Here is a 22,242-nt window from a genome sequence, read left to right as displayed (position 1 = left end):
ACTGGTATTGAGCTAGGTTAGTCTATCTCTAACTAGCAATTTGTTTTTGACTTTTTTTGGCACTCTCAAGTTGAACTTAAAGTCTTCTTTTAGATGGATTTGTTCTTTAAAAAGCTAGCTATGGGGTCTATCCAATCTTATGTGGGCCTTGAGCTTATTTTGTGTGGTGTTTTCTCTATCCATGAACCTTTGGAACACCTATTTTTTGAATGTGAATTTGCTCGTGATGTTTGGTCTATCTTTTTTAGCTCCCCCATTGTTTGGAGCAATCGTCCAGGTCTTTCTTGAAGTGAGATTATTGCTACCTTTGTGGGTTCTTTTGATTTTAACATGAGCCATTTTTGGTTTGTGTTATCCTATGAAATACTATGGTGTCTCTAGGAAAGAAATGGAGAAGTTTTTCAAACCAAAAGGAGGAGGCTTATGTTGATTTATTAGGATTGCTGCAAATATATTAACATTGCCTCTTCAATATATATAATCCAAGAGCAGCGATCTCTCTCTTATATTGTGGAAAACACATGGAGTATTAGTTTATTAATATAACAATTACTTATTTAACTATATATTATATCTCTCTCTCTCTCTCTCTCTCTCTCTCTCTCACACACACACACACACACACACACACACATATTCAGTTGAGTCTCATGGGTTTATCCAACTGAAGCTTCTAAACATTAACACTCCCTCTTAGCTAGGGAGGATAAACACAAAGATATTACACCATTGGTAAAATTCAAAATGAGTATTGGCCTCTAGAATATCAACATATGATATTCACATAATACTTTGAGTAATGGCTTGCAGAATATCAACGCATGATATTCACCAAGCACTCAATAAGGTGACGGCTTGTAGAATATCAATATATGATATTCACCAAATACCTCATATATCTATACAAACAACCCATAGACCGTCAACTAAAGGACATGTAAAACTTAGTTGTTGATTTACAAGATATAATCCATCACAACCTGTTTCAACATTTACATGATTTAAGTTATTGTAAGATCGTCCCCTTTCAATAACTTTTGCAAATACAAGTGATAATCATTTAGAAGTTGTCACTTCCTCGTGATGTAAATAGAGGGTAGGCCCATTAAAATCATACAGACACACACATGCACTTTCAAGCTCCCTTTGAATATCAATCATTTGAGCTCCTCACCCAAAGTTGTCTTAGAAGAAGTGTCAGACTCCCTCTAAATCTGAGATCAATCTCCCCTTTTCATGCAAGAACATACTTGGGAGAAAAGATCAAGGCAAATAGCCCTTATAGTATGTATTGAAATAATAAGATAAGAAGGAGACTAATATAATACTCAAGGATAATAAATAATTCTGCATAATAAGATCATTCCAATATAGATAAAATAAGTATCTGATTTATCTTTAATCATTTTGTCAAATTTAAGTATTTATTAAATATTATCCCTTTGTATTGACAAATATTTCAAAATATATATATATATTCGATTATAATATCTAATAAAACATTGAACCTAGAATCGGTATTTTATGAAATGAACACATACCATTATACTTACCGTATTGGGTTGGTACCCAATGATGACTATTCACATAACAATGTACTTGCAATATGATTGGCATGGAGCAACTCATTCACCTTTGTGTCCTGATATCATGTGAGTGTTGATGCCACATGGGCCATTGTTGTCAGACCATAATTCCTTGACTATCCTTCATGCATTTAATCTCTCCATGTTTATAGTGGCCGATCTACTATTCTTTATGCTTTGTTGTGAACTTTTCCATGTGGCGGCAATATTATGTTCTTACATTTGTCTCAACCCTCATAAGTTTGTATAGTAAACCGTCTGACCAATAAAAGGTTGTCTTTTCATATGTTCCTTTTATATTCTCTGCCAATATCCTTTCTCTTTTGGTCGCTTACTCTAGACTGCTTATATTCTCCTAAATGCTGATAGAAATGATTTTTGCAGACTTATTGCAGACATTAGACTTATTGTTGTTTGGTGTCTAAACCCTCAATCAAGGCACGACATTCAGTGCCAAGTGTCGTGATGTTTATATTGGTTGCTGGTGCATGGTCTAGAAAATGAAAGGTGCCCTGGTTTGTTGCAAATCACCAGCTAGAGACCCTCGAATTGCTAAGACAAATTCCATGTCTTCAAATGCATGAAATTCACCACCAATCATACATAGTTAAAATTTGATGCCCTTGATGCTGGAAATAACCTACTAAAGTCTACTGGGTTTTCATCCAGAAGAATTTAATCTACAGGAGTTGCATCTTGAGAAGATATGCCTCACAATCAGCTTGCAAAGAGAATTTGATATCAATAATAGGAACAATAATCATGATGTATTGCCATCAAACTTTCTTTATGTTGGATTCTACTCTATATCATTTATATTCTTTCTCACATTGCAGTCTGGCTCTGATACCATGTTGATTTATCAAGATTGCTACAAACGTGTTAACATTGCCTTCTTGGTATATGTTTTCCAAGAGCAGTGATCTCTCTCTTATATTGTGGAAAACACATGGAGAGACATACATAAGGGACATGTCTATTCATTATTATTTAATTAATATAACATTTAATTATTTAAAAATAAATGTATATTATATCTCACATATATAAAATATATGTATATCTTCAATTTAGTCTCATGGGTTTATCCAACCAAAGCTACCAAACATTAACAGCTTACTGAGTTTAAATCAAACTCGTACATTATTCTATCATGTCACAAGTTCCTTCTATATTGAAGATCTCTATCGCTAGGTTCATGATCCTTGTTTGAGAGGGTACACTCCAAATGCGTAAAGAAGATATCTAATCTCTCCAATACTTTAAGCATTATTTGGGCCTGCTAGAACCAGATGATATAATACTCTGAGCCAATATATGAAGGACCTTAACCTTGATGGAGCATAAAATTATTGCAAGGTCCTTGGGCTAATGTGAATTTTGTCAGTGATCTTGGTGTTGGCTCTTATCAGAACAAGGCAAGCAGTGATCCAGTTGGTGGTGTTTATCAGACTGATGCAGTTACTTGTGATCAAGCTAAGTTTAATTATGATTCTAGGAACTCATGGGCTTGTTAATGATGTGTACTATTATATATTGTTTATATCCATTTTTGCATATGTTCAGATTTTATAGGGGATATAATTGTTAAAAAAATTGATTTGATGTTAACTTTCTTCAATTTATATATATTCATATTCCAGCAGCAAACACATTGACATCATGCCTCGGGATCAGCCTTCTGGAACTGGAACTGGGCTTACATTTAACCCTGATGCAAACCCAGCTGCAATAGCAAGGGATAGGGCTTGGAAACATGCCATCCGAGGCCACAAAAAAGGGAGTTGTTACATGTCGGCATTGAGGTGTAATATATAACGGAGGATGCATAAATAGGTAGAAGTATCACCTAGCACATATACCTAGGTGTAATGCTAAAAAATGCAAAGATGTACCCTAGGATGTTATGCGAGACATGAAAATCTTCTAGAGGATAAAATGGAGAAAAAAATTGAAAAAGAAGCAACAAGAAAAAATGGCACAACTAGCCCAACAAGGATCTTCTAGTTTTCGCTCTCCATTATCCCCTACTCAACCTATGAATGCTACTGCTTCTATGAGTGTGACCATTGGGCCTCGCATTTGTAAGCAAAGATTGACACTTGAATCCATGTTTGTTCCACGCACAGCTCTAGGGGCACAACCATCGCTTGAGAGCATGGGTTAGAACAAGGAGAAGCATGATTATGCAAAATTGGCACTTGGAGACTTCTTCATCTACAACAATATTTCATTCAATGCAGCGAGGTACTTATTTTTATTATTTTTTATTATGTCTTACTTCTCTTGCTTTCAAGTTTCATCTTTCAAGAGACAATAATATGCTTATTTTGTTTATTTTAATTTGTATTTTGTTTTCAAATTTAATTATAATATACTAATTTGTTTAACATTAAATTAAATTTAATTTGTTTTAGGTCCCCTTATTGGCAAATTGCAATCGATGTTACTGTTTGTGGTCCAGGGTTCAAAGCCCCTGCTGCTGATGAGCTAGGAGGCCCTATTTTGACCCAAAGGGTGGCTGATGTAGAAGGTGCAATCAAGGAGCAGCGTGAGGTGTGGAAGACGAAGGGTTGCACCATCATGATTGATGGTTGGACTGATAGGAGTAGAACACTCCTCAACTTTCTTGTCTCATCATTAGGTCATTGTACTTAAACATTAAAAATTTATAAGTAGAACTTGTACTTAAGTGATTTTAATTTTATAAATTATGAATTATAAATTATGATTCATCATTGATCATTATACTAATTTGTTTTTTTTTTCTTCAGGTGCCACAGTTTTTTTGAGATCAATTGATGCCTCAGGAAAAACAAAGAATGTTGAATATCTTTGTGAGGTAATGGATGAAGTGATAAAGGACCTGGGTGAGGAGAATGTGGTGCAAATAGTTACAGATAATACAGCAAATTATGTTGTTGTAGGAAAGCTTCTTATAGACAGACACCCTCACATATTTTGGACCCCTTGTGCTCCTCACTGCATTGACCTCATGTTAGAGGATCTTGATAAACTCCCTTGGATAAAAACAATTATAGAGCAAGGAGTGTATGCAAATTCATATATAACCATACATGGGTTCTCAACCTCATGAGGAAATACAATGACCAAAAGGAGTTGTCTCGTCCAGGGGTCACTAGATTTGCAACCAATTTTCTCACACTGAAATCTTTGCTTGATTCAAAAGGACATTTAAGACGTATGTTTGTTAGTGAGGAGTGGATTGCATTATCATATGTAAAGAACACTTCAGGGATTGATGCAGCTGATCGCGTTTTTGATGAGGCTTCCTTTTGGACACTAATCGTTGATATTGTGACGGTAATTTTCCTTTTTGTCCTCATTTTAACTTTTTTTTTTATGAAATTATGTTATAAATTATTGTTCATTTTTTAAAGAAAAAACTTAAATCTGATTGTTTCTCTTCCAACTTTCATAATGATTGTAGTTCATAAAGTCGCTTGTTCTCCTACGAACTGCTGATGGAGAAAAGCCCTCAATGGGCTACATTTATGAAGGCATGAATAGGGTGAAGGAGGCTATTCGCTTTTTTTTTTTGCAGGAAATCGAGATAGGTATCTGCCTATATGAGATGTCATTGATAGATGTTGGCACAATCTACTTCACAGGCCTATACATGCAGCAGCCTACTTCCTTAATCCAGCATACCAATTCAGCCCACATTTCAAGGCTGACTATGAAGTGTGGAGTGGCCTCTATGATGTTGTAGAGAGAATGTCACCTGATTCAAGAGTTGGAACAACTATATTCCATGAGATCGAGTTGTTTAAAAAAGCTCAAGGGGACTTATTTGCACGGGAGTTGTGCAAAAAAAATAGGACAAAAGTGATGCCTGGTAAAAATCTTTGATTCTACATCCTAATTTCTAATTCTATTACCATTTTAATTTGATAAAGTCAAAGTTATTGAATTGATTTAAACATTTCTTGTTTTAGATGCATGGTGGGAGATGTTTGGCATTAAGGTGCCAAATTTACAGAGGATTGCAATTTGCATCTTGAGCCAACCATCTAGTGTATCAGGATGCAAACGTAATTGGAGTCTATTTGAGCATATACACTCGAAGAAGCACAATAGGTTGGCAGTAAAAAAATTGAATGATCTTGTGTTTGTTCACTACAACCTTCACCTTCGCCATAAACAAATCCTAGGCATTGATACATCACCGATTGTATTAGAGAATGTTGATCCACATGCAAAGTGGAATATAGAGATTGTTGATCCTGTCTTTAGTGATGAAGACATGGAGTGGGTTGATTAGGTGGATCGGGAAGTTAAGGCAGTAGCGATAGCAATTGAAAAGGCTAGAGCATGAGGAGACAATGCAGGACCCTGAGGCTAGGAGTGATGGATCCGAGTTTGATGATGAGGATTATGTGGGTGAGGATGAGAATGAGGATGAGGTTAAGCCTTAGACACAGGGAGAGAGGATGGCTCTACAATCTTCTATGACTTATCTTAGGCGTACTCGTAAGAGGATATAAGCTACTATGACCCTTAGTCTTCTACTGTTCTACACTCTAGTTGTTATTTTGACATATGTTTTAAACTTTTGATACCATGGATTTTGTAATCCATGAATATTCTAGACATTTGACACTGCAATTGCACTATGTTTATTACTTTATATTCTATTATTCAGTTTTTTTCCTTTAGAAATTCGCTTTTATACTTATGTGATCTATGCAAAATTGTGTATGTGTATTAAGTAGCTTCTATTTATCTCAATTATTGTGTATTTGATGTTAATTGACTAAAAGATGCATGAAAAAATCTTAAAATCCTTAAAATTCTTTGAATTTCATGGGTTTTCCAATTTTCTGAGTCCGGTCACCGAGTCCAAGTCCGAGTCCGATTTTGACTTTCCGAGTCAGAGGTGAGTCCGAGTCCCATAATCTCCTAAATCTTTTTTTTTTTCTAACCATTCCCTCTTAAACATCATGCACTGCAAATCATGATCCTATTTCTCAAAGAATAAGTTGCCAACAGGCCTGCATTCACAGTCAACATTATCATAGATAAATGTTGACTATGATAATGTTGGTCACATAGATGTTGCACAACCTCATCTGCACCGAGCTGAAATCAGAAATTTTGAATTCCAGGAGTAAAAAATAATTTTGGCTTGAAGAAAATAATGACGAAAAAAGAAAGATGAAGAACCCAGCCACTTCAAAATAATCCATCTTCAACAGCTTCACTTACAGTAAGAACAGGACCAACTGTTAAATCTTCTAATTTCCTTCTCTCAGCAAGAGTTTGCAACTTTGGTACAAGGCCAGCAGAGTTCCAATTCTGAACATAGACAAACAAAACATTAAACTCTCTCTCTCTCATACACACACACACACACTAGCACCCTAGTATGTACCGTGACTCAAACCAAATTAGAATAACAGAAAAATAGAAATCACACCTCATGGGTAAATAATATTGATTGTGCTGAACATTTTTGTCCACTACATGCATAAGCATCCTGATCGCAAACCCACGCAACGTAATCAACCTGCAAAACTGTCAAGTATGAGAAGAGTTCCTGGATTTGGATGAGCTATTAGTATTGCATGAACATAAATGCTACCATGTAATGGAATAGTTGATCTCTTTAAAAATCAAATTAATGACAAAAAATGAATTGAAGGGAGATAAATATAGACATGGTAACCTGCAATGAATCATTTGACAGGTATGTTCCAATCTTACCTCCTTAACATCAGGGCCAAGAATTTTCCAATCAAACCCTGCATCTTCTAATTTGACTCTCCCTTTAAGATCAACTGCAAGCTTCTCTGCTACCCTAGAACTTCCAGTAAAAAGAGTCATGCGTGGTTGTGCCTGTATCATTGAACAGCAAAAACTTTTTTCAGACCAGAAAACTGGGCAACAATATAAATCACATAACAAAAATGAACAGTTCATCAAACAGGTGCTGAATGAACTAAGAAGCTGATGAAATGGCTGAAAATGGTATATACCATTATAAAAACAGAACAAACAGGTTCCCAATTTGTGAGCAATGTTCATCCACATGTATCCAGAAGAGTTTGAAATTAAACAATGGTCTTCTAGGGGATGTAGTTTTCTCCATATTTTTACCATATAGATTAATTGTAGTAAGAGAAATCCCCAGGACCAATAGTGGAATACCCAATTTAAATCCTTTGCAGGACCTAGGTACGCACAATACCATCGTTTGCATGGGGTGTAAGTTAACAATGTTCGAAGGTATAATATTTATTTAAGTGATATTTTAATAATGGTCAATTATCTTTTAAGATTATTTATATGAATGCATTTTATTTTTATTTTCTTTGATGGTTGCAAATCTTATCCTATCCAGATCTTATTTAAAGATGTTTTTGCCCCTTTGTTTAATTTAAAATATGATGGTAATCATTGTGTTTAGTTTTCGTTTTGTGGTATCAGAGCCCAAGTCAAGCTTTGAGATCTAAGAACATGGTAAAGAACCAAAATGCACTGGCCGTATGGATCTGTGCAAAATCATCAACAATTTTAAAACTGTAGATTTTTTTTTTTAAAGAAAAATAGCAGGTTTATGAATTGTAGTGTTCTGGGCTGATTTTCTCCACAAGATAGTGCCAATTTGTTATTGTTTCCTTTTTACTGCAGTGAGGATTCATATCAACTGTATAAAAGCAAGGCTGTCTCTTATACTTTGGTCTCGGTCATTGTGCTTGTGGGAGGGAGGAAAGAGGTTCAATGGCCTCTTTACCCAACATCATGTTGGGAGGCAGCTAGTGTTTTACTGGCAAAAAACATAACATGCAAAAGTAGTGAATGCTCACAATCTTTGAGTATAGATGTCTCAAAAAGACCATTCTCAATACTGACACCAGATCAATAATTGTAGCTAGTGACCAAGACAAGTTTGATGGATTGGACAGAGAAGTAGTTATTAAAATTATTAGGGACAGGCAAAATGCTTTATGAGGTTCAGATAGGTACAACCTTTGCAAAAAATTAGAAGCATTTGTAAGAGCTGCATGAGACTTAAAATAAAGGCAAGGCTACACTCTTTTCAATTATAATGGATGAGAAAATGTCCTTGCAGGAGCATTTACTCAAGATCAAAGATATGGTGGTAATCGTGCTAAAACAATTATCACATCAGAGAGCAGATTTGCACAATCCATGACAGTGCGGAGATGGTTCTGGAAATGATTGTGTTGATTTTCAAACATTAACACTTTGGATGATACTCCATGATCCATTATCAGGATGAAAGTGTACATCTGTTTTGAATCCTTGAACACTATCATCTTGATGATAGATTATGGAGTATGATCCGAAATGTTGATGGCTAAAAATTGGCACACAATCATTCCCAGAAGCATCTCAAAAGATTTATCAGGTGTTTATTAACATTTTATTGAGACTCAATATCACCTCTACTAGTGTTGACTCGAAGTTTGACAAGTTGTGCAATAAGCTCTTACAACATGATAGATGGAAAAAACAATTAGGTAGTAGTTCTTGAAACAATAATCTCTGTGGATACCTCAAAAAAATAACATTACGTAAAAAAATAAAATCATGGCCACATTACTACAAGATAAGTTGTTGTGTTATTATGGATAAAGCATATGAATTTTAGGCATGCCAATGTATAAGTCATCCCCATTCGAGGCTTAATAGTAGAGCCAAATTGCAGGGTTGACTTATGGTTCAAGGCACTTATTTGTGCACTCGAGTTTTAATGCTGCATTTTAAGGTAGTCCACAGCCCACAGAAGCTGGCTATGTCCTAAGAAACAAACAAGATGAATTCATATTAGAAGGTTTGAAGATCCTAAGTTAGAAAACAAATATTATGGAATGGAAAGCATTATGGGAAGGGATAGAAGATTCTTATAAGGATGGGGTTGAAGAGGTCAAGATTGAAGGAGATTCACAAACACTTGTCAATGCAAATAAAAAAGGAAATTGCCGAGACTGGAAATTGAAAATATCCCTAGAAGAAATTCTAGAATGGAAAGCTGGACTCAATTGGATCAAGGTGGTTCACTTTAATAGATTAAAAAACTGAGTCGCAGAATTCTTGGTTAATCAAGGTGCTCATTAGTTGGATTTCTCATTATTTCGTAATAAGGAGGATAATTATTGGATTGGATAAGAGCCCATGATATAGGAAGATTGGCTATCATTATTCTTGAATGATGTGCTATGATTATATTAGATATTCCTTGTAGTTTCAAAGTATCTTGTTATGTCAATGTTATCTGTTGATTGTTTGCAACACGATATTATTCATTTTGAAGTCTGAGCAAAGATACTGATTACATGTAGTCAGGACTAGAGTTCGAATCTATTATTGAAAATTGCAGACTCGAGGACTTGGAGATGATACTTTTTAAGTTTTTAATATGATTTGATGATGTATAAATTTTCTAGCCCATGTGTTTTTATCTCTTCATATGAAACTCGTGCTTTTTAGGTTTTTTTGTTTTTTAATAAAAACGAGGAGAAATGTTGGCAAGACATTTTCATAGGCATTTCTAGTACCAGGGATGCATCTCAGACTCTAAGACAAATCCCAAGGGGTCAACAACACACTTCCCTACAACTATGGGTTTTAGTGGATGTGGTATAAAAGATCCAAACTACTTTATTGGTGTCTGCTATTTATTTTTGTGGATTTTGAGCAGGAATGGTACGTGGGGATCCATCCAAAATTGATTGAGTCATGGACCATTGTCTCTAAATATGTTTAAATGTGGGATGGATACAAATTTAGGTTGAGTGAAGGCAATTTTAGGACCCAAAAGATTTCTTGATAATGGCTGACTACACTAGTGGGACATGTATTTGGCTGAATTCAAACACAAGTTGAAGGTGATTATACTAAATGAAAAGATTAAAGGCTGTATCTTTCAAGTGCTAGTCCCAGGAGAAGTATGAAAGGGAGGAGGCAACTGAAAGGCAGAGCAACAAGCAATACTCTTGTTTGGCTAAGTGAAAGAAGTGCTCTTCAAGGGAAGTTAAACATGATGTAATAAGAACAATCCAAGATATATCCATGAAATATAAGTCGACAATCGAATTCTAGAAGCATTCTATTGGGATCTTAGTATGGGACCTCAACATAGGGTGATCATTGATCTCATTTCATAATGGCACTTTGGAGCTGGCTATTGGTTATTCGATGTCATTGCTGGATGACGGAATGGAATGTGCCTAGAATTTTTTTGAACAAACTGATTAAACAAGAAACAACAAAAAAATCCATAAATAACAATACTCAAATCACTCAAAACAAGTAGAATATGAATTTGAAGAAACTCTTAATATAGGCTTGATCAAAGTCATGTACTAGGCATATATTTTTCGACCCCAAAAATTAGGGTTTAAAAAAAAAACGGCCCTAACTGAAAAAAGCTTGAAAAAACTTCAGATTTCTTGATGAAAAATGGTCTAATCTACTTCCCAGAGCACGATGACAGACTGAGACGGCTAAGAGCATGAAGATTTGATACAAAAACATGCAGATTTTCCCCCCAAAAACGCGAGTCTCCAAAAAATGGCCACGATTTCCACGCGATTTGCAGACCCGTAATTCGGGAATTTCTCCAAGCAGAAAAACCCTAGGTGGGTTTTGGAGAAATTAGCTGAAATAATTTTGGAAAAATTTAAACAAATAATTTCAAGAAGAAATTATAAATTTTTCCGAAAAAATTTAAGTATTTAGCTCTGATACCATATTACGAGGTAATTGGTAAATACTTGCTTATTAATAACAGAGACCGAAAGGTCAATTTATACAAAAGGAAGAGACGATGTTTCCTTAGGAAACGATCGTAAAGAATAGAAACATTCTATTCCAGAGAAAGCAAAAAACACCACCGAGATGGCTCGTTCCATGCTCGAACACAGACATGTTCCGAAGCGTTTTTGGGCAAAAGCAGTTAACACTGCAGTTTATCTGTTGAACCGGTCACCCACAATGGCGGTCAAAGGTAAAACTCCGGAAGAGGCCTGGATAGGTCGCAAGCCCAGAATCAGTCACCTGAAGGTTTTTGGCTCTCTTGCTTTTGTTTGGATCCTTGATGCTTCACGCACCAAGTTGGATGCCAAGAGTCAGAAACTAATGCTTGCTGGATATAGCAGTCTTCACAAAGCCTACCGCCTTCTTGATGTTGAGACATCTCGTCTCATATAGAGCCGCGATGTAGTCTTTGATGAGCAGCGAGGACCATTCATGCCTGTTTCTCCTGTTCCTGATCCAACAGACCGGCCTATGCAGGTTCATGATTTGGGAGTTCGGCTTCCATTAGGTCCACCTGATGGGAGGGCTCCAGTAGCTCCTACAGCTCCAGTCCTGCCAGTGATACCTATACAGCCACCTTCGGCTTCTCCTGCAGGATCACCTCGTTTTGAAGATGCTTCACCTGAGTTTGATCCAGATTCTTCTGATCAGGATCCTGCTGATCAAGCATCTCCTAATACTACTGTTGGTCATTCTCCTCTCCGGCCTAAGTGGTGGGCTAAGACACTTGCTGATCTTCATGATGATGAGCTCATTGATGGGAGAACTACTCGGAAAAAGAGCAAAACTATAGATTCTGTTAACTTTGCTCTTATGGCCAACATTCACAGTGTGTTTGAACCTCAAACATATTCCGAGGCTAAAGGAATTCCAGAGTGGGAACAAGCCATGCAATTTGAACCCCAGAGCCTGCTGAAGAACAACACTTGGGTACTTTCTGATCTTCCCCCAGGGAAGAAACCCATTAGCTGCAAATGGGTCTACAAAATCAAATACAAATCAGATGGTACTTTGGATAAGTACAAAGCTCGTTTAGTGGCAAAGGGCTTTTCTCAGCATCAGGGCATTGATTATGAGGAGACCTTCGCTCCTACTGCAAAGATGAGCACCATTAGATTAGTCCTAGCCATGGCAGCACAGTTTGGCTGGAAGGTCCATCAGATGGACGTAAAGAGTGCTTTCCTGAATGGTGATCTCCATGAAGAGGTCTACATGACGCAGCCTCCTGGTTTCAAGGTTGCTGGTAAAGACCATCAGGTTCTCAGATTGGTAAAAGCTCTCTATGGTTTGAAGCAGACCCCTCGGGCATGGTACATCAAGATTGATACGTACCTCAGTGATCAAGGCTTCAAGAGGAGTTCTTCAGACTCAAATCTGTACATCAAGACTACTGACAGTGACATCATCCTTCTGGTTATCTATGTGGATGATCTGATCATCACTGGCAGTTCGACATCTTTGATTCAGGGAATCAAACAACACTTATGCTAGTCTTTTGATATGACTGACCTTGGGCTCATGCATTATTGCTTAGGTGTTGAAGTTTGGCAACAGTCTTCTGGTATATTCATCTCTCAGTCCAAATATGCTAGAGCCTTGTTAGACAAATTCCGAATGCAGGATTGCAAACCTGCATCTACACCTATGGAGAAAGGTCTCAAGTTATCAGCCAAGTCTGATTCTCCTTCCGTTGATGATACTACGTATAGGCAACTAGTAGGCAGCCTCATCTACCTATCTGCTACTAGGCCTGATATCAGCTTCGCAGTCAGCTATATTTCACGCTTTATGACAGCTCCTAAGGCTGATCATTGGATGGCAGCAAAGCGTGTGCTTCGTTATGTGAAGGGCACTTCTGATTATGGACTTCTGTATTCTCGGAGTTCTAATCCTAAACTCAATGGGTTCACAGATTCAGATTGGGTAGGCTCTATTGATGATAAAAAGTCAACATCTGGATATGTGTTCAGTTTGGGATCCGGTGCAGTCACATGGACCAGCAAGAAGCAGCAGGCAATTTCTCTCTCTTCTACAGAGGCTGAATATAGAGGGACTGTTAAGGCAGGATGTGAAGCTGTCTGGCTTCGTCGGATGCTTAGGGATATGCAGATGTCACCAGCAGGACTGACTACTCTGTTTGTTGATAACGAAGGCGTTATCAAGTTAGCACGGAATCTAGTCTTCCATGAACGAACCAAGCATGTGGATGTTCATTGTCATTACATACGACAGCTGGTTGAAGACGGGACTATAGATCTGCAGTATGTTCCTACCTCAGATCAGACTGCAGACATTCTCACCAAGCCTCTTGGTCCTGATAAGTTTGTCAAATTCAGAGGACAGCTTGGTGTGTTAGATAGATTAACCATTAAGGGAAGGTATTACAATAATAGATAAGACATCTATTATTAGTTAATGGTTATCTTGTAAATATCTTTAGCTTTAGTTTGCTTTCGTTTTTTGCTTTCTCTGGAATAGAATGTTTCTATTCTTTACGATCGTTTCCTAAGGAAACATCGTCTCTTCCTTTTGTATAAATTGACCTTTCGGTCTCTGTTATTAATAAGCAAGTATTTACCAATTACCTCATAATAGTCATGTACTAGGCATATACATAGGTGATAAAAACTAATAAATATTGCTGATAAAAACAAATCTATAAATATTGCTTGTAGGATTTCCTTCACTTCCTTTCCTATCACAAACCCATTTGCAGTGTTTTGTTCACCTAGTTTGTTAGATAATCTTGTGTTATGGTACAATGGAACCCAAGATCTAAAATTCAGTTTGCTTCTACAATTGTAGAAGCCTAGAGGAAGCATCTGAAGCATGAAACACTTAGATCAAGGCTACCAGGTTATTGAGGGTCACTCCAAATAGCTTGGCAGCGTGGTTCGTGTTTAGACCTGACAGAGCCCTAATTTTCACAAATTAGGGCATCCATTTGCAGACCATCCCTCAGTGCTGCAGCACTGTCAGATGTCAAAACTTGGTGCTGATGATGTCTTGAGAAACTGGAATTCCTTACCACCCTATTCCTACCTTAAAAACTCCTTTTCTTTTCTTTTTCCTGAATCTTGTGAAGATAAACACAGCTCTTACGTTCATCAATTGCAAAACAAGTCAATATCATTTTCTAAGATCCATTATTACTCTGTATCAACAATGAGGACAAACCTGATACTGTACAACAAGATGACCAGATTGAAGCTCTGACAAAAGAATATACAGATCTGCATGAACAGGAAGAAAACCTATTGAAGAACTTTAGAAAAAGCATGTGGAAGGAGACATATGAAAGGGTCAAGCAGTGAGGAATCAGAAGGCTTTATGGGACAAAGCTTTGAAAATTAGAATATCATGCCAAAAGTATTTCCACGTTCTAATCAGTACCGCAGGGTTCTTTAATGACTTCTTTCTGCAAATCAGACATCGAAATTGATAGAGCATATTCTGAGCTTGCATCCTATGCTCACCAAAATCTAGATTGTCCCCTTGATCTGCAATAGGTTTTATTGGAGAAGAATAGTGCTATCAACAAAGCTTTTGAAAATGGTAAAAGCAAATCAGGAAATGAAGAGCATGAAAAATGGATTATCAATACAAATGGATGCGGCTTGGACAGGAATAGAGACATTGTACACAGATTGACTCCTCTGCATGATAACTCTGTAGACAAATGGCATCGAGAGACACGTATTTTAGGAAGTTCTTCTGTAATGAACAGTAAATTTCATGTTTTCAATCAGAGCATAAGTCAGCAAGTATCAACATATATGAAGGACCCTACAAATATCATGAAGAGGCTGCAACTTATATTAGAGTTAAATCTCTTTGTTTCTGTTTCTCTCTCTTCCGCAGGTTACTTCTATTTCTAATGGGCACTCTTCTTCTATGTTTCCATATTCTCTCTCTGTTCAATATAGAAACTTTTTCTTTCTTTTTTCAATATGTTTCTATTTCTCTCTCTTTGTTCATTATAGAAACATTCTTATGTATACTTGTATATATAGATCATTTATGATCTTTGTTTGATAACACATTCATTATTTTACCATAATATAGTATCAGAGCTATTTTTTTTCAAAAAATAATAATTTCATTATTAAAATTTCCTGAGTTATTTTTTGAAATAGGTTTTGAAAATCTTTAATTTTTTTTTGAAATTCTTACTCTAAATTTTCGAAAATCTTTGCCTAGGTGTGCTCATTTTTTCTTTCTTTCTTCTTTTTGCAGGAATTCGTTTTTTCCTCAAACCCAAGTAGGGTTTCTTAGCAGCATTCTTTTGGAAGGGACTCTGCTCTATATTTGGCACGTTTTTTTCTTTTGGCAGTCAATGTTTTGAGTATTTTCTATTTTTTCTGCAAATCTGTGGCTTTCGGGGTGTTTCTTATACAACAGCCGTCATTTTTGTTGCAGTCCAGGTTTTTAAAACTGATTCACAATAAAGGCCTGCATATTTTCACCATTTTTACAATCACATCTACCTTTATTTTTGTTTTTTTCAAAAATGACTAGGGTTTGTTTTGAAACTCTCTTTTTCCATGTCGTTTAAAAAAAATTATATAAATTCTTGGCGAGTTTTTGCAAATCTCAATTGGGTCGGTCTTTGTTTTTTCTAAGTGCACCATTTTCTGTGTCTCGATTTTCAACCTAGCGAATTCAAAATCTAGTTTCAGGTCCCTTATAGGTTTTTCGAGCTCTCTTCTGGGTGTCCTTTGATTTTTTTGGGTCTTTCGTCAACTTGCCTCAAAGTTCATACCTTTTCAGATATTCACGTTTTTTGCATTAATAATGTGTCATGGCATCTCTCACCAATCTTCTCTTAGAAGGCAGTCAGCGATTTAATGGAAATAACTACAACACCTCGAAGCCAAGAATGATGATGATCTTCGAGTAGCGTCGCCTTGAGGCGCTTGTTTTGTGTATCAAGACCCGTCCTACCATAGACTAATATTGCAGAACATGCAGAGCTCACGGATCAGCCCGAGTGTTACATCCCAATTTTTAACCTAGCTTGAAATATAGCCATTGAGGTTCGCATGAAGTCAGTTGGCAATTTAATTTAATACAATCTGGCAAAATGGTAAGATAGTTGGTTGTTATGATTTCAAGTGAAGATGACATGTTAGTTGATTGTTAATCGTGAATTCATGGAGTTAAGATGAAAGGTTAACTGTTATGATTATTTATGATTAAATAATATATAAATTAATTACGAAGAATTTCCTTGCAGGAAGCCTGTCGAAGGGGTGAAAGCATTGTCTGAAAAGAATTAGGTAGGGCATCACCATCACTAAGCAGACAGGTAAAGGACCTAGCCAAAATACATTTGCGGACTTGCATAAGTTATTTAATAATTTAATTTAAATAATTGGGATAAAATATTAAACGTATCTTAAAGGATTTTAAATTATCTTTTGTCATAGTATTTTTAATAATTATTTATAAATGTTCATTTAAATATAACTATGATTTGGCACCAATATCATTTAATAATTTAATGGTTGTACTTTATAATAATGTTCGGATTATAATAATTGTATTATTATAATCTTTGAATTTTAGTCTTCCAATTCTTTCCAACTTATTTTATTTTTCTTTCTTCTTAGTCAATTTAATATTTGGAATCCAAATGGTCATCTTGGGTTTTCATAGGGGTTTTCTTGTAACTGATGGAAGTCGTAAGAACATTTAATATATTTATATGAAACCTTTAAACGTATATGGACATCCATTTTGCTTGCTATTCGATAATCTTTCAAACACTTTTGACTAGATTTCCTAATTCCTTGATCAATATTTTGAGCCGTCTGAACCCTGTCTTGTCCTTATTTTATTTTTAATTTGCATTGATCCGTACCAAAGCTATCCACTGTGGAACTTCAAGCTTTGAAGGCAGAATCAGCCGAGCAGAGAGGTCGTCTCAGACCACAGTGACAGAGGGTCACGTAAGATCTTTTTAAAATTTTATTACTTACCCTTGATGATTCGAAATGCTAAGTCTATCATAAAATTGAACAGTCATATGTTTATGAATTTCGTTCTTCTTTTACTTGAGCCTGCGTTTTCATCTGTACCAACGTTCTAGGTTTATTCATACCTGCGTTCATTTCTTTTGGTGGCACACAAATGACTTTGGAGGGCATGTGTTTCATTTAAAGAAGATTGTGAATTGTCCATGAGCCCTGCGTATGAGTTTTTGACCCTTGTGATCAAAGTAGGAGGCCCTGCATTCAAGTTGGGATGTGCTGGAGTGAATTGGGAAGGCTTCTGTAGCTGCACGTGGAGTGGAGAGATCCAGTTGGGCAGAATTCTGCACTTCTTGTGATACTGTCTCAAGATTTTGAACAGGTGCAACGTTTAATTAAATAAAGATGCACTACTTTCCCCAACATTTAGTGGCAACAAATACAAAGTTGATAAATAAAATTGTTATACATCTGTTGCTTATCATTATCACTTTGGCTTTGTTTCTTTTAAGTTTGCATGTATATACATATTTCAAAATTCAAAATGAAACCAAATACATCATATACAGAAATAACAGAAAATTGTACGTCAAGTATTCGACGAAATGTCAACCATTGGTTATGAAGAAATTTAAGGTTTAATTAAACTATTTTCATTTGGAAAAAAATTACAAAGACAAAGTACTTAAATGAAAACCAATCAAATGGGAGTCATAGATTTCAATAGTGTGAACTGACTTCATTATCTGGAACTACTAAATCTAATCCAGTCTTGGCAGCATACTCACTCTGATAGAATCACAAACTTCAACAAAAGAAAATTCAGGCCAAGGTTACATTGGGGTATTAATTGAACATTAAAGAGCTCTTTACATAACAAGGTATATGTTGACCCAGCCATTAATCATAGTATGTAAGTACATTTATCACTTGTGTTGATGTAATGTTGATACTGTAGATTTGTTTCTCTTTCTAATTTTGCCTTGATTATGGCAAGCGAAAGTACAGAAAAACTTAGTGTGAATCCATAATCAATATGTCAATGGATGTTAGATTTACACAAACAATTTTGAAATATCTAAAGATCATAATTAAGTAATCATAGATTGTGAGATGCTGGATGCATGTAATCCTCTCGAATAATTGACAGAGCCGTCTGTTCTAAGAATTCCAAACACCTAAGACTCACCCAGTTATGTAGCCAAGAAGATGGGTGATGACGTGTGAGAAAGGAATCATCAATAATATGAACCAGTAACAATTATGACATTTCAATATTTATCATTTAATATGAATTAATTAATAGCTCATGCATATTCTTGTTATGGTGATCTCCTTCTGCCAAGTCGTATGGCGTGTTATATATCATGATGCCCAGTGGATGGTAAAATGTTCCCTGTCAATTCCGGGTAGGCAGGGCCTTTCTTGTTAGAGATCATTTGGGGATATGTTGTGGTCCGAGGTTGGGCGGTTAAGCCCCTGACAATGCTTCATCTCATTCAAGATGTCAGACATGAGTCAAACAGAGATAAGCAATGCATTCAATTGTTTATCAGAAAACAAGTATTATCATTTTTATTATGAAGAGGTAAGATTGAATTGAGTTAAATTCATTGTTATCATTATTTTACACCTAGATTTATTTGTGAATCGTCTTCATGTATATGAATATTGAATATAAGTATTTATCTAATCTTGAGAAACTATCACAGATAAGTAATTGGAAGGAAAAGAATATCTGAAGCCCTAATTGATTGGGTGACAGTTGGAATCTTAAATGATATAGAGGTATTGGAAGTCCTAGTTGAATCCCTGATCGCGGAAGCCCTAAATTGAATCTGTGGTCGTGGAAGCCCTAAAATAAATCCATGGTATTGGAAGCCCTAAATGAACCGAAGGTAAACAATGCCCTAATTGATACAGTGGTATGTGATGCCCTAATTTAAAATAATATAAGTATTTAATTTGATTTTAAGATAGCATTCTTTAGATGATAGTTGTCATATGAAATTGTTTGTGTATTTGTGGACTAACCCGGGTGGTTGTAAAAGCATCCCTAGTTTGATTCGAACTCAGTTTTTCGAGGCATGTGGTTTTCAATTTCAGTAGTAATTTCTTTTTATGGTAATTCAAGTTTTTAGTTAAGAAAATTTTGTATAACTATTTTTTAACAGTAAATCTTATTTCACATGAACATGAATGATATAATTGTCTTCCTATGAAACAAAGTAGAAACTGTATTCTTTGAGTTTGTTAGATGTTAATTTAGACTCGGAAAAAAAAAACGGATGTTACACCGAGTCTTCCTTTTCCGCCTTTTGAGGATTCTCCTGCAAATATTTTTGTTTAGAAGTTAGATTGACCATTAAGGGAGGGTATTAGAGTTAAATCTCTCTATTTTTGTTTCTCTCTCTTCCGTAGATTTACTTCTATTTCTAATGGTCACTCTTCTTCTATGTTTCTATATTCTCTCTTTGTTCAATAAGAAAACATTTTTTTTCTTTCTTCTATATGTTTCTATTTCTCTCTCTTTGTTTGTTATAGATACATTCTTATGTATACTTGTATATATAGATCATTTTATGATGTTTGTTTAATAAAACATTCATTATTTTACCATAATAACTTATGCACCTTTCTGTTGATGTGATTAGGATTTCTTCACAAGCATTGTTGTCTCAAGAACCAAAGTTTCAGGAAAAGGAACTTGAGTGTGAGAAAATAAATGAAGATGGTGATCCTGAGAAAATAGTAAAAAGGAATGGAGATTTTAACACATCTTCCTCACTCCAACAAAACAACCATTGAAAACACAAAAAATTGCATTACTTTTCGAACAACTCAACCTTCTTTACCATTTCAATGTTTTCCTCTCCTCTTTTTTCTTCTTCTTCTTCTTCTTTCACTTCTCAGCCTTGTCCTTCTCGATCTCCTCCTTTTTCTTCTTCTCCTTTGGCTGCTTCTTCTTCTTGCAGAAGATTTTTTATTCATGATTTTAGCTTAGTTATATTGATATGATAAATATATAAAAAAATAATATCATTATATCATATAAGTTTGACATTCACTACAACAAAGTTAATAGTGCATAACACAATTGAAATAACTAATATGTTAAAGTTACAAATTGTTTAACATTCAATCAACAAAAATATTTAAAAAGATTTAAATGTTTACTATTTATCATACATTAAAATTTACCATTTATTTTTAACACATCTGCTGACCCGTCCTAACAAGTATCTCCTGTTTTCAAATAGTTTTAGGCAATACACAATAGAAATCTGTATCTAGTGATACAAGCTCGGTTTTTCTCAATGAATCTGACTTTAGCTCTTCCATGCAAAAGGAAAATATAAATAGATTTTTGGTGTCCTCTGTGCTACAATCAACATCCACTAACGCAGTATGACTACCATACAACATTAACAATCCCCTTACCTTGCATATTTGGATATTCCTTAATAGGAAGGAAGATCATAAAGAGAGATGACCCAACCTATAATTGTGATTGATAATTGGGATTGAGTTTATGATATCGTAACAGGCATGACTTGATTGATTGAGTTGCATTTTTTAATCCACCTGTTCGTCTATGTCCCTGTTTGCCTCGTCTATCACATCTGGTGCGCCACAGACATGAAGTACTACAATCTTCATCATGAGATAATTGAGACACCAGACTTTCACTATCCAGCTTTGAAAATAGCTTCAAAATTGCTGTAGTTTAGTCTAAGCTTTCTGTCATTTCTTGAAACATACAGAGAGTAGCATCTGCCTTGTCCTCCTGTAACTACCACAATTTACGCAATCTAAAACAATGCAAAATGAAAAAATCGCAGAGCCTAAAGAGCCATAAACAGAGGAACATCTATCTACTTTTTGTTTCCTGTAACAATTATCTTGAGGGAAACAAAAAGTGAAAATTCCAGAAATTTTTACAGTCCAAAAGGAGTGGGGTATCAAACAGACAATAATTGGCAGAAAGATGAAAAGTTGAAACTGTGTATTACCAGAACCTATATGCAATAATCAATTTGTTTGCTGCTGTCTCTGTGGAATTTGTTTCATTGACATCTCGAAAAGGAGATTTATTGTATTTCACTAGCATGTATTTGCTAAAGAATATGGAAATAACATTATGCCCTTTTGATCACACCATCTTTTAAAAGTTCAAAGCAAAAGAAGAAGCCTAAGATGCGCCCTTTGAGGAGTAAATCTTGTTGTCATGAGAAGATGACTTACATTTGCCAAGATGAATTTGTGACAACTTTCTCATAGATTAATTCAGATTTTGTGGAGGACAGGCTGGCGTGGTGTGATAATTTTTCAGGACTTTTTGGGGTATTTGATGAGTGGATGTTTTTGCTGCCAAAATGCATTCAGATTCAATACAACCCATGAAGTTTCTAAAAGTTATGTCTGGTGGGAATGTGCAGGTGGAGTAATGGCGGTGAGATGGGAGAGGAGAAAGAGGTGCTGCAGTCAATTGAACAGAAAGTTGGAGGAGGGGCGTGCAAATGGTCAGAAATCCAGGATGGCCCGTGTTCTTGGTTGGATGTTGGATGCAGTGGGCAAGGGGAGATTGAGTCTGTAAATTTCACAAGCCTCAATCTCATAGGAAGAATCTCCCTCCAGCTTTCAATCCTCATACCTCATCTCAAATATCTAGACCTGTTGAACAATCATCTTACAGGTGAAATCCCCAATGCTCTGTTTGTCAATTGCGGTTTACTGAAAAATATGGAATTTGTTTACGATGTGGTTAAAACAGAATCAAATTTATGTATTGTTCGACTCAAATAAGTATAAGTCAATTTCATTTTTTGTACTTCTGTGACTGCTTCATTGGCCAGCAAATCACCGGCAGCAGTAGC

The 22,242-nt window shown here is 35.7% G+C and overlaps 1 protein-coding gene and 1 pseudogene across 1 annotated transcript in view; one reads left to right on the top strand and one right to left on the bottom strand.

Moving 5' to 3' along the window:
* Positions 1-22,242, bottom strand: part of ALDH12A1 (aldehyde dehydrogenase 12A1) — a 187,432-nt gene that overhangs the window by 38,988 nt on the left and 126,202 nt on the right. The window contains exons 10-12 of the mRNA XM_089807563.1: positions 7,314-7,445; positions 7,027-7,116; positions 6,816-6,905 (exon numbers count right to left, since the gene is read on the bottom strand). Of these exons, the coding sequence (XP_089663689.1) occupies positions 6,816-6,905; positions 7,027-7,116; positions 7,314-7,445 (312 nt within the window). The remainder of the gene's footprint in view (positions 1-6,815; positions 6,906-7,026; positions 7,117-7,313; positions 7,446-22,242) is intronic.
* LOC149533605 (uncharacterized) lies at positions 7,565-22,171 on the top strand (annotated as a pseudogene).

This window comes from Cupressus sempervirens, chromosome 10, assembly GCF_028749045.1.
Source record: "Cupressus sempervirens isolate cs-2001-9-10 chromosome 10, ASM2874904v1, whole genome shotgun sequence".
Lineage (NCBI taxonomy): Eukaryota > Viridiplantae > Streptophyta > Pinopsida > Cupressales > Cupressaceae > Cupressus > Cupressus sempervirens.
This window is presented reverse-complemented; position numbering and strand designations above follow the sequence as displayed.